The sequence below is a fragment of the Ostrinia nubilalis genome, chromosome 17 (genome assembly GCF_963855985.1).
Source record: "Ostrinia nubilalis chromosome 17, ilOstNubi1.1, whole genome shotgun sequence".
Lineage (NCBI taxonomy): Eukaryota > Metazoa > Arthropoda > Insecta > Lepidoptera > Crambidae > Ostrinia > Ostrinia nubilalis.
Window position 1 is genome coordinate 5,855,264 of NC_087104.1, and position 13,951 is coordinate 5,869,214.

At 35.9% G+C, this 13,951-nt stretch overlaps 1 protein-coding gene across 2 annotated transcripts in view; it reads left to right on the forward strand.

The window, feature by feature from the left end:
• Positions 1–6,149: 6,149 nt before the first annotated feature.
• The window catches only part of LOC135079938 (proton-coupled folate transporter-like), a 40,396-nt gene continuing 32,594 nt past the window's right edge, over positions 6,150–13,951 (forward strand). For both annotated transcript variants that reach the window (XM_063974581.1, XM_063974582.1), the window contains exon 1: positions 6,150–7,332. In XM_063974581.1, the coding sequence (XP_063830651.1) occupies positions 6,360–7,332 (973 nt within the window). In that variant the 5' untranslated portion in view covers positions 6,150–6,359. The remainder of the gene's footprint in view (positions 7,333–13,951) is intronic.

The window sequence follows — 13,951 nt, forward strand, 5'->3', positions numbered from 1 at the left end:
GGTGATAGGTGAGTGAGGACCATACCTATCGATTTTACCCCTATGTATGTTTACTATTTTTCGTAGTTTAGGAGCTAAAAATTACATTAGGATTTTTTTTACGCGATACGGATTTGTCGTACATAGGTTGGTTATTCAAGACACTTCTCCGCTCCGCCTTAGTGGAAAGGGCCTTAGTGTCCACCTCTGAAAATCGTTTGGTGTAGAGTTAGACTCATAGTTCGCTGTACCTAGTTGGGTTTGCACTTGAAGCAAAAGGTCGCGATCTTGATTCCCGAACGATACAAACATTTTTGGTGTGAATTAACATTAAATTTGCATGTAAGATTGGGATGATTCTGTGTGTAGGTAATATGGATGTAACTACCTATTTACAAAAAATATTTACATCCATTGTCTGGTATCCTCAGAGCTTTGCTTATTTTGGCCTAATGGCATGTCCAAGGATATTTAAACAAACCTGTACTTAATTATGTAGTGTTATTGACTATTGTTAAAGCCTAGAAATCAACTAATTGCAAGTCTCAATGTTATCGATTGTATTAGTTTTTTTTATAACAAGATGCATAAAGAATTCTAAATGAATAATTGCAAACTATAACTAATTAATATTAAGGTTATTTTATACACGTACCATAATTGGTCCTGTTTACCTATTGTATAATTGTTGCCATGTTAAAAAAGCGTACTAACTACATGCGCAGGAGTATGACATAATAATATTTTTGTAGAATTTGTGATAGTGCATCACAATATTTAAACATCAGTTTTTTAGGTCATGTTGGAAGAATGTTGCGAAAACGGGTTTTCACGCGTACGAAGTCGCGGGCACAGCTAGTATTTACATAAATATGGGATGAGAACATGAATTAATCGAATCCAAGACCTTTAGACATTTCAAAGGTAGATAATTTCAAGGTTGCTAAAAACGCGAATTTTACTATTTTATTGTTACTCGTAGCAATAACAAAAATGAGAGTTATAGCTTTACACAATGTTTCACATAAAATGTTCCTTACATAACTTATTTTGGATTACCGAATACGTACGTTCATTGCCTTAATACTTTCTAACATATCAATAAAGGCCGAGCCAAGACTACAAACACTACGTTTTACGCCGGGAAATGCTTTGCGCATACCCACTGGCCCATGGGGACTACCAGTGGGTTATGTGGGTGGGACTCTCTCCGCCAGGGCCTGTCCACCAAAGGCCTTAGGGCGAGATCTACCGCTAAAACTGATGGTGTCACCGGAACCCAACGGAAAACACACAAAAATAGTTCTGAAAAGGAGTATAGCAGAAAGTGTAGAGATGTTTGAAGCAACTTATGGATAATTTTTGTATTATTACTCCATTTTCTTCCATAAACTTTGAATTTTTAATAAATTTCAACATCTAATTACTACGTGTGATATATCATTAAAAAGGGAAGCTAGAGATGTTTTTAAGATCATTGGCAATTCATTATCACCATTATTTATTTTTTAAATAGTATTCCAAGTTGATTTTTTTGTCGTGGTTTGTACTTTTGTTAAACTTTGGCGGCTCGTAACTAGCTATCCAATCATTACATGGATCTGAAATTTATTTTATTTAACTAAAGGCTTAATCGATATTAGAATCAAATAAAAAATTGGTTGAAATCAAGGGAGAAAAAAAATTGAAGCAGTTTTTAAGTCAAATTTCGGAAAAAAATAAATAAAAACAATCAATTAAAAAAAAGTAGTTCACTTAGGGTCAAATGGGCGAACTTGTATTCTTAAAATGACCTTACCTATACACCCACGAAGTTTGTCTAACCAAACACCCATATTATCAATCGTGGGAAACGGGTTGCCCGAGGAGGCCCAAGTTGACGAGATCTGCCGCGCTTCAGTTTCAGCCCGCGCCTGTAAATTTGAGGCCTAGGCGCAGATCACCGACTTTTAATTAGCCGATAGTTTTTTTTTATCCACAACGAGGAAGCTCTTGGCCTGTATCTCACCTGATGGTAAGTGACGATCAGCCCGAAGTTGGGTCGGAACTCGGGCTGTTAATCAGTATGGAGATGTATGAAAGTGCGCACATTAGGTACACCGATTGATTCTTCATACAAATTAGAATCGGGTCCAACTATCGGCTGACTAAAAGTCGGGTCTGCGCCTAAGCTTAGTATTACTTTGACTTTCAGTACCAAATAGATTTGTATCCACATATCTATACAAAGTCACTCCATCAGTTTGTACGCTTAGAACTGCTCAATTTTATGCGGTATTAAGTGAGACAGTGATTCAAGATGGAAGTTTAGATGTAGGTAACAACATTTCAGCCGTGCGAAGCCGGGGCGAGTTGCTAGTAACATACTATAAAATGAGAGAGCTGTCTGTTTGTTTTTTGCGCAATATGATTTCGGAGAAGCACATAGATTACATTATGTGGTTATAACTTTATCAGTAGGTAAATAATAAAAAATAACAACTCATTATGATATTATTTCTTCTATAGGGATAAATGCGAGTGAAGTAAAATTAATTTTACGACGTGAAATCCCGGATAATTTGGAAATCCAGAGGAAGGTCAGAAGTGGTCATCTTTCAGTTGGAAGAATAAATAGATCATCATCATCATCATTTCAGCCACAGGATGTCCACTGCTGAACATAGGCCTCCCCCAATGACTTCTACGTCGCACGGTTGGTAGCGGCCTGCATCCAGCGCCTTCCTGCTACCTTTATCAGGTCGTCGGTCCACCTTGTGGGTGGACGTCCCACGCTGCGTTTTCTGTATAATAAATAGATAGAAAGTATTTATTTGTACAGCTTAAAATTAAGTTATCTTAATACAGGTAACATTGCTTTCACAAAAGTTGACGCGGACAAAGCCGTCGGCAGAAGCTAGTTCTGAATATATTTCAATAAGAACCTTGATACAAACATTGCGTATTATTACAATTACAATTGACTGATAATATTATGGTCATTGTCAATGGCTTCTAATTTTGTGTTACGACATATTCATTTGACCTGCTGACCAACTTATGGGAAATCTGGGACACTCATAAAATACGTGATATACCGTAACCAATCCTCCAGGGCGATAGTAAACATGCTCCTTGACAGAAGTACGAGTAGTAGAGGTCACATTATGTTACAAATGAACGAACATAGCTATCATCTGTGCTTCAACAATTCCCTATTTTTTTTGTATACAGAATCCCTTATTCATGATTTATAAATTTTCATCTTAATTAATTAGGTACCTCCTAAAAACAAGCGTTAGAAAATAAACTGTCAAACAATAAAAAAAATAGAATCATGCACATATGATTAATAATTAACTTTTTTTTTTTAAATATAACCGACTTCAAATGCGTGAACACAAAAAAAAAATAAAAATTAAAAAATTTTGATAATACCTATTCAACAAAAAAATAATCGTTCAAATTGGTTCATAATCGACGGAGATATTGCGTATAAAAAAGTTCATCCCCAATTTTCCACCCTTGGGGGTGAAATATTTTCTTCAAATTCGCATGAAACCACCCTTTTGATAATACCTATTCAACAAAAAAATTATTGTTCAAATTGGTTTATAATCGGCGGAGATATTGCGTATAAAAAAGTTCATCCCCAATTTTCCACCCTTGGGGGTTGTTTTTTTATTATTAAATTTAAATGGGACCACCCTTGAGGTATTATCTATACGCCGAAAAAAGATTTGTTCAAATCGGTTCATAATTGACGGAGTTATCGCGTAACAAAAATAGAAAAAAAAAACATACGGGTCGAATTGAGAACCTCCTCCTTTTTTTGAAGTCGGTTGAAAATAAAAGGAAACCAGCACCAGACGGTCATTTTTCCGCACTTCATATTACATAATTATTTTATTAGGGCTTAGATCATACATTTAAAGATAAACAAAATACTTACTTATCTGATTCCATATACCTACACTACATACTAGGTTAATACATAAATTGACCATTTCACTACACTGGCCTATTCCCACCTCTCGTTCCCACCGCTGCAACTTCTGTGTAGCTAGGATCTATAGCTTGACCGCCAATAAAAACTCAACCAGTGAAGGTCAAGTTTGTCCCAGGGGAAAGTTAAACTGTCATTGGACCCGCAACGAGAACAATGGAGGAGTTCGAAGTTAGAGTTCGACTTACCCCAAGTGCAAAGCGGATGACAGGTGACAAAACAAAGTTTGAATAACTTAGGCTGGGTTGCACCATCTTACTTTAACTTTGACAAACGTCAAAAATCTGTCAAACTCTATACAAAAAGCACCGGTTATTGTTAAGTTACGGTGAAAGTAAGTTGGTGCAACTGAGCCTTAAAAGAAAAATACAGGGTGTCCCAAAAAGTATGTATGTTCCACGATTTTTGATAGTTTTCGAGTTATTAAAGACGGGATCATACTCTACTTATACACCAACGGACTTATCCCCGAGGAGCATCTACTTTATACACCTCCAGCAAGACAATAATTACCTGGTTTCTTTTTTTATCCACAACGAGGAAGCTCTTGGCCTGTATCTCACCTGATGGTAAGTGACGATCAGGCCGATGGTGGAAGCGAGCTTCACCCGGAATCCTCAACCACGGAGAAACTGGCTATCTTACCTCTAACTGCCGGAACACAATAATGCTGTTAACATTGTTGTTACGGCGACAGACTTAGGTAAGATGGTGGTAGCTAGCCAGGCAGACTTAGAACAAGCCCTACCACCAACCAAACCGAACAGAAAAATCTTCCCCCACTGGCAATCGAACCCGGGACCTCTGCGTCTGAAGCAGGTGGTCTTACCACTAGACCACAGAGGCGGTTAAGATAGATAAAGCCGTAATGTAGTATGGATATAATTTGGATAGTAATCAGACTATACCTACATACAATATTTTTGTTGCAAACTCGCTCTAATTACAACTGCCACAGTGCTTATGTTAATCAAAGAAAATAAATAAAAAATGAAGTCGGTTTATTTATGACCCAGAGCAGCGCGCCTAATCTATGCATGCTCAATGACATAAAAAACTCAAGACGAGTGACTTTTATAGAAGTTTTGCAGCAAATAAACGAGTTCAAATATACATAACCTTAACCACCTCTGTGGTCTAGTAGTAAGACCACCTGCTTCAGACGTAGAGCTCCCGGGTTCGATTCCCAGTGATGGCAGATTTTTCTGTTCGGTTTGGTTGGTGGTAGGGCTTGTTCTAAGTCCGCCTGGCTAGCTACCACCTTCTTACCTAAGTCTGTCGCCATCCGGCAGTTAGAGGTAAGATAGCCAGTTCCTCCGTGGTTGAGGATTCCGGGTGAAGCTCGCTTCCACCTTCGACCTGATCGCCACTTACCATCAGGTAAGATACAGGCCAAGAGCTTCCTCGTTGTGGATAAAAAAAACCTTCATAGTAAACAGCCTTAAAGTTTTCGAAATCTCTATTTAAAACACCGCATTGCAATTGGAGGAACCCACTAGCTCCAATTGCAATTGCAATTGGTATTTTAGTAGCACTAATATAAAAAATAACCTGCCTATAAATGAAAATCATTGGTTCAGCAGTAGACGTCCTGTGGCTAGCATGATGATGATGATTCATCATTTAAATCACATGTTTCATACTGTAATAGTGTCATTGGCTACCTGTATACTCTACATTTATATGGTTCACTCATTCATACACATTTGATATTAGGTAGATAATATTATAACTTTACCAAGTTAAACCTGATACTCAATTTTAAGACTCTTGCCTCTTTGTTTGTGTATGGTGTAACTGTGTGTAATCCTTAATATTATTTAACATATAAATGACGAAATAGTTCATTTGTTCTTTATTCTTGTGAGATTACATTTTATTTAAACAGATGGTTTTCCAACTACTGAAATTAATAGCTTCTTCGTATATTTTGAAACAGTTTCTTCACACCACTGCACTGCACACTGTAACGATATTACAATCACTAAGGCGAACAAATACAAAACATGAAAACATAAAAAACTGTCAATGAACAGTAATCCATCTTGAAGGTACCAAGACCATTATGATCGAATTCTAATTGAAGTACGAGCAAGCTCGTATGCCCAGCGGCCACGTGATAACAATGATAAAGTACAAATTAAAGTACAACATCGGGCTCGCGATACGCAGTGCTTGCGCCAGAGTCGAGCACAGCAGCCGCGCACGCAAACGGCAGTCGCACGCGCACACGATCGCCCGCTTTGACGTTACGCTAAATACGCTGAATAAACAAACGAAACCGCAAGTGATCAAAACTAAAACAAGTGAATCAATTTACATAAAATATCAGAACAACCATGTCACCTGTATGCTAAAAAACAAATGAACAATACAGTGGAAAAACGTTGTCAAAATGACGTTGCGGGTCGAGGTGCCCGGAGAAAAAATCGTCAATGTAGAACCGTGCAAGTGCAATAAATCATACGGAACTGAAATAGCGAAGGCGGAAACTAAATTCAGCAGACGTTTGAAACAGTTCATCAAGAAATCATGGGATTTTAGATCGAAAATTACGGTTGAACCGTTCGTCATTTGTTACGTTCTCCCGAGCATGCTCGCCGGGCTAGCTGTTCAAAACTTGTGCCTAGAGAAGTCATGTCTAGTGAATCTTCAGTACGACGAGCGGACATGCCACCATATAATGCAAGGGCGCACTCACAATTACACAGAACAAGAAAAAAATGTGCAGATAATGGTCACCGGGATGACCGCTTGGAGTTTTCCACTCCAGACGGCGTTGCCTGGTCTTCTAACGCTGTTCCTGGGTGCGTGGAGTGACCGCACCGGCAACAGGAAAGCGTTCATGGTTTTGCCAATATTGGGCAAACTGATCTCAATCTTTGGGATTATCCTAAGTACAGTGTTCTTCCTGCAGATAGGTTTGAACGAGACCGCGTTGATTGAGGGTTTGCCGCCAGCGCTGGCCGGCGGCCGCGTTGCCATGACGATGGCTGTGTACAGTTATATCACGGACATAACCAGTGCTACCGAACGGACTTTTCGTTTAGGTATCATCACTGCGATCTTAACCCTCACCAGGCCAGTGGGACTGGCTCTGAGCGGGTACATGACTAGGCGGCTGAGTTACTATGGCGTATTTTCCGTGGCGTGCGCGTTCTATTTGACCGGATTTGTGTATATCATTGTGAGGTTGAAAGAGAAAACCAAAAAAACAATTGACGGTGATAAGAGTTTGATAGTGATGTTCTCGCCGAAGGATTTGGTGGCGACGGTGAACGTTGCTTTCAAATCTCGGGCAGGGTATCGACGACTTCAGATCATATTGTGCATGTTCGCTTACATGTTCATTGTGGGACCTGTATTAGGTAAATATATTTTTATTTAATTTTTATTTTAATAACATGACACAAGTTTGAAATTGAACTCCCAGTCCTCTTTTTTCCGCTCTACACTTTCAACATTATTATTTTTTTGTGGTGGTTTCTGGTATTGTCATGCTATGAAACAAGTGTTACCACGTCATGTGTTCAGATCGGCAGATTTTATGAGATTTTTATGGACGAAAGTAAATTTAATGTTCATGTATTACAGTTGCAGGTTAGGCTTACGTACAATACTGAAATGCATATTCATTTTCAATATTAAAATACCGTTCGCTAACTTTAAATAATACCTAATCAATTCGAGGTATTTAAGTATTTTTATAAAATACTGAGAAAACAGGTTTATTTTGTTATTTTATTTTGTTTTAATCGGACAACAAACAGCTTATAAATACATAAATAGCATAGATACAATGTAGTCGGTCAAAGCCTATAGTTTTCACCGCTATGATAGGATATTTATTATTATTTATAGGATATATATTTATTATTAATCTAATTTTAGAAACTAACCGATCCTGTCTCTATAGTCAAAAGGAAAGTGTCCCGATAACATAAAAATATTTTTTAAAACGGATCACCATGATTATAATAAAATCCTTTGACATAATTTTAACGTAGTAATATAAATTGAATGTGCACTAGTGCAGTGCGATGTAAAAATCGTAAGAAATTGGCGGCAGTTAGTCAATTCCCATTATTAATTTAAACTTTGAAACATAGTGCTTCATAGACACTGCAATGGCCATTATGTTAATTAAACTATAACATACTTGAACGCGTTTATAATTTGCAAAAACACGCGTATGAAGAAGACATTCTTGAAATAAATAAACATATCTACAAAACTGGAAAAATTAAATCAAGTCATTAAGGTTGAGTTGCATCGCCTAACTTTAACAGTAATTATAACGATAACCGATGTTTTTTGTATGGTGTTTGACAGATTTTGACTTTATTAAAATTCTTACCTTACCCTGAAAGGGTTAAATAATAAGTTTGTTATTTTCTATTAGTGGAAGAAATTGCGCTGTTTTTAATGATTATCAAAATACCTTACATGTGACACAAAGGCGAATAGTAAAAACCTCCTAACAATGAAAATCAAAGAATTTTTTTCTGCATTAAATTATACCTTAAAAAGAGGTAAATTAAATGTTTTTTTCCTAGAGATGGAAACATGCTAATAGAACAGCATTCTTCGGCTTATTCCATACTTAACTGTTACTATTTTACTACTAGGATGGATGGTTCATTACTTTGTTGATCAAAAGGTTTTGTTAGCTTTAATTTTATTTAACCCTACTTTAATAATAACATAATATCCTTTATTCTTTTTCTACTCGTATTCTTACATTATATTTAATTACTAATTATATTTAACAACTATTTGATAACTTGTAATTTTCTCTCTGTCTGGAAACTCTACCAAGGAACAGTTGATAGCTCATTTCGCACATTTTTCTTGCAAAATCTAATGTTCTGCTTGATATATTATTTTGCTGTATAAACAAGTTCTATAATAATTAATCTATAAGATTTGAGCAATTAAAATTGACGCAATTTGGCAATTACTTTAATAACACCTTTGCTGAGAAAATTCTTACTTTTAAAAATAATATTATAAACATCAAAATCGGTTTAGGCCTTTAGAAGCTACTGTGAATTATAAGAATCGTTGACACCTAGTCACAAACCTTGAAAATATAGCACCCAATTTATTAACACAGATCTTTTAAAAATTGATGATATAAATGAACGAATCGTGTGTCGTCATTAGCTAAATCTGATGTAAAAAATCGATTAATCTCTAATATAACATGATAACTATTAATCTACAAAATTAACTAACAATCGAAAAAAAACAGGGTAAAAATTATTTCTGAATTTAATTTGTTTGAACTCATCAAAATAACTTTAATAATAACTTTTTTTTTAGTTTTAATTGAAGAACTAAAGTTTTTGATAATCATAAATTTTGTTCATGTACTTTAGAATTTTATAGTAGAACATCCGACTCTACAATTTTGTTGGAAAATCACACTTATTAGCGCTCCTGCACACAAAACGCCGCCACCGCGCCGGGTTAGGGTTTTTTCCCGCACATACATCGCGTTTTTGCAGGATCCAGTTTAGTAGTAATGCCTGTTTGGTTTGAATAATAGAGTGTGTTTGGGATAGGGCTAGCGATAATTCACATCCTACTTATTGTTATAAAGGTGAAAGTTTTGATGTCATGATGTTTGGATGTCTGGATGTTTGTTACTCTTTCACACAAAAACTACTGAACGGATTTTGTTGAAACTTAACAGTATTATTGTTTATAACCCAGATTAACATATAGGCTATAATTTATGACGATCTATGACAAACTAAATTTCACGCGGGTGAAGCCGCGGGCAAAAGCTAGTTAAAATAAATTAAAAAAATTAAGCCCTCCCATTCCAAGAGGAGGGGAGTGGGCCCTATCCCAAACACACTGTATAACGTCCAGAATATTATTGGACAATATTAAGAATATTAACTATTCGTGACTTCTCTCCATTTCTCTGAACGAATCATAGGATCCTATTTGCTAGCAAACATCGTTAGTTTATTTTTCTAACATCAGTTATCCACAATTACTTATCGAAGCACAATTTAAATAAAATTGTGACTATTCGTATAAATAATTAGTCAAATCGTAGTGACGACTACTTATCAACCTATTACAAAATTGCCCAATTAATTATTGTAAACATTATCACTTTACAATAGACAAAAAATGGCAATGCCAGATTTTGTATGGAAGGAAAATATTGCGCAATATTTTAATTGCGCTGATTCTGCTGCATACTGATGTCTGGAGCCTTTAATGGATGGTATTGTTTGTTTACACATACAATGTCACTATTTTGTTGCAATTTCTTACAAAACTTGCGCGCAAAAAGCAAATCTAGTATGAAAATCATCAAACTTCTAATGCTCGTAACTCACTTCAGACTGAGTTTAGAGGTATACATGCGATAATAAGTTTGGTTTATTACACTATTTTGTAATCAAAAAATAAAGTTTGGTTGATGGCCGCGCGAAAAAAAAAAGACGCCAATTTCCGGCATTGTCTTTTGAAATAAATTGAGAAATTTTTAACATAATTTTGAGAATTTTTGAATGTTGAATGTCTAGCGACAACGCTGAAATGCGGGCGATTACTATGGCACACCATACATTCCAACCGCACGAACAAGTTGGCGTAAATCTTTTAGGCCAGAATCATGAAATGTCTCAAAACTCGATTATCATTATATTTTTATGCGTGCTATATCTTTTTAGCGTTTCTCTGCTAATGTCACGTTCAGTGCGTGGTGTAAGGATGAAACGTTGTTATAACATTAAAGGATGTCGCACATTTATCAACCCGGAAAGGGATCGTAACCGTATCAAATCGAGGCGGTCAGTATTCTTTGTATGACATGAAACTCCATAAAGCAATGTACACTTATCCGCACCGTAATGTAAACGCCTCGCCTCGCAACTGACAGCGCGCGAAGTGTGCGTTGCAGCAGTACGGAGTTTCATACAAAAAATACTGACCGCCTCGAGTTGATACGGTTACGATCCGTTTCCGGGTTGATATGTGTGCTTTGTCCTTTATATCAATAGTTCAATAAACTGGTTGACCATAAGGCTTCGTAAGGCATTACTTAATAGGTATGATGAATTTCTAGTAAAAGAGATCCAAAGCAATCCCATTTTAGAGCTTGTAAATTACAATAGTACACACAATATTCAGTAAGTATTTGTTTTTACAATTACTATTTATTACTTACTGAGATTTTTTGTTCTAAAATTGTTTTTACTTTTTATTCAAGTATTAAAGGATCATCCCGGTCAGCAAACCGAAAAACCTAGAAAATCATAAACATTAATTTTTTTTATTGCATAGAATTAAAATTACTTTTAAATCGAGTTAAGTATGATATACTTGAAAAATCGAATGCGAAAAATTCCCTTTTACTAGGGTTTTTAAAGACGTCTTCTAATTTTTTACTCAACTTTTTTCTTCTGTCAAATGTAATACTTTAAAATAGCTTCTTTATAGTTTAAAAAATAAAAAATGTACAGGAGAGCTCATGATTTGGATGGGGAACTAGGGAATTCAGGGAAATGAAACTGAAAGATACCTACTTATGTGAAAACTACCAATATAAAAAAAACTTTTAAAAACAAATAAATAAAAAAACATAAATAACTTAGAAAAGAGGGTGAAGTTGGGCACATCACATTAATATTAATTCTCTCTCGTTATGGCAATTTTCCATCTTATATTTACATTGTAGAACTACGCATAATAATTGTCTACAGTGTTGTAAATTGATTCAACTAATGCGAAATTATGCAGTATTTTCTGGTTGTTATCATATCGGCATAAGTATTGTTTAGTTATTTACACAATTAATGAAGATGGTATATCGCTAGAAAACTGTACACGTTCCTGGATATCTATTCTATGTTGATATGTATAATATTGGTAAATTATGTAGAAAATAACATCATCGTCATCATCATCAGTTAATTTAGTCTCCACTGCGGGAGCACAACCGATCCTTTCTAATTTACCAGCTTAGAGGCTTACATAATATTTGGTTTACACTCCATACGCGAGCTAGGCAAAATATAGGGGAAACCTGAAGTTACTTAATTGTCTCCTATTCACTTTTAGAAAGATTAGATAAAAATGTAGGGCGATTAATGTCTCAATAAGGCTGAGTTGCACCATCTAACTTTAACTGCGACTATAACGTTAACCGGCGTATTTTGTATGGAGTTTGACAGATTTTTGACGTCTGTTAAAGTCAAAGTAAGATGGTACAACCCAGTCTAGTATTTTGTTTTTAGTTTTATTTTTAAACTAGTTTTTTTATCGCTCTTCTTTGAACAGAACAAAACTTACATGAACAAAGCCACAAGCAGATGATACTAAAACCAAAACATTCGATTTCTGCTACGGAAGCATAACATGCGAGCGATTAGCTACTATTTAATTATGAAATTAATTAATAGTAAACAAAGTCTGGACTTGATAATGAAATTGTAAGTTGAATCGTGTCACAAGAGAATTATTTATACATATGTTACAGGAAATGTATGAAATCCGTCATTGTATACAATTCCTAGGAATTGTGTATAACTCCTAAAATCACCCGGAAATGTGTGATGTAAATTATATTAGACACATTTCCTAGGAAATTAACACATTTCCTAAAAAGCAATCGGAAATGTAATTAAGATTTCAATGAATACGCGTGGACATGCAGTGCGAGGGGAGGATATTGCATCATCCGATTACGCGAGATCTCTATCGAATCGCCAAATTTTGTACGTCTAGTTGTCTATGGCACACAAATTTTAAGCCTAAATTTTTTTTACACAAAATTATTTTTATTACGTCACTTTTTTTCTCCGAAACTTAAATGGCGCTACCGCGCCGCGGCAGCTATGTATGTGTAAGGTCGCAAGTCTAACCTAACCTAACCGAGACTTTGTTATCCAGCTACAGTAGTACTAAAACCTTCATGTCAATAATAGTTTAATAAAAGAGATGTTAAAATTAGGGATTTCTAATAGGTACTTCAGCGTAATATGCGTGATGCCGAAAGAAAGGTAGGCAAATATTTTTTTCGGTCAAAGTATAATAGTGCGAAAACAACTGTCAGGCTAAACAATAAAAATTGTGAGTTAAAAGTACCTATCGGCCAATGTGGTTTGGCTAAATGAAATTTTAGGCGTACCGAGGGGCACCCGATCACGCGACCGCCCTTGTGCCGCTTAGTTTTATACATTTCCTAATACAATATTGGAATTCTATAAAATTCCTAGGAATAGTATACATTTCCTAGGATATGTGCGTATTAAAAAATCTCTGAAGCAATATTTTATACATCTCCTAAATAGCTTCGGAATTGTATACATTTCCTAGGAATAGTATACAATTCCTAGAATTCATACATTTCCTGTAACACATATACTTCTTACTAATATTATAAAGCTGAAGAGTTACTTTGTTTGCTTGAACAAACTAATCTCAGGATTAGATCTACTGAAAATTATTTTTGTATTGGATAGCCTTTTTATCGAGGAAGCTTTAGGCTACGAGTATCTAGATAGGCGGTAGTGTGTCAAGCCAAGTTCAAGTAACAGAACTGGCGAGCAGCACCATGTGTAATATTCATCATTATCATCAACAGCCCTTTACAGTCCACTGCTGGACTACGAGCCTCCTCCACTATAGTGGAGGGTTTTGCCATAATCCCCACGCTTGGCAGGCGGGTTGGAGATCGCAGTTTAAAAGATTGATGTTTTTCAGAGAGCGCTGCTGTCCGTTCTCTGTTTGATGTGTAGTCCTAAGTCGCCTCTTAACCCGTGGGAAGAGTAGGGGTTGGTGACAAATGTATTCTACTCGGCCGTCACCATACTGCTTACTACACGGTTCGTGTAATGTTACACCAACCATTTGGAGCCACTTTTGACCCCCTCATAACTCAAAAACTATTTCACATAATATACCATTACCCTACAGCCAATAGAAGCGGAACAGTAAAGAAAAATGTTACGAAAACGG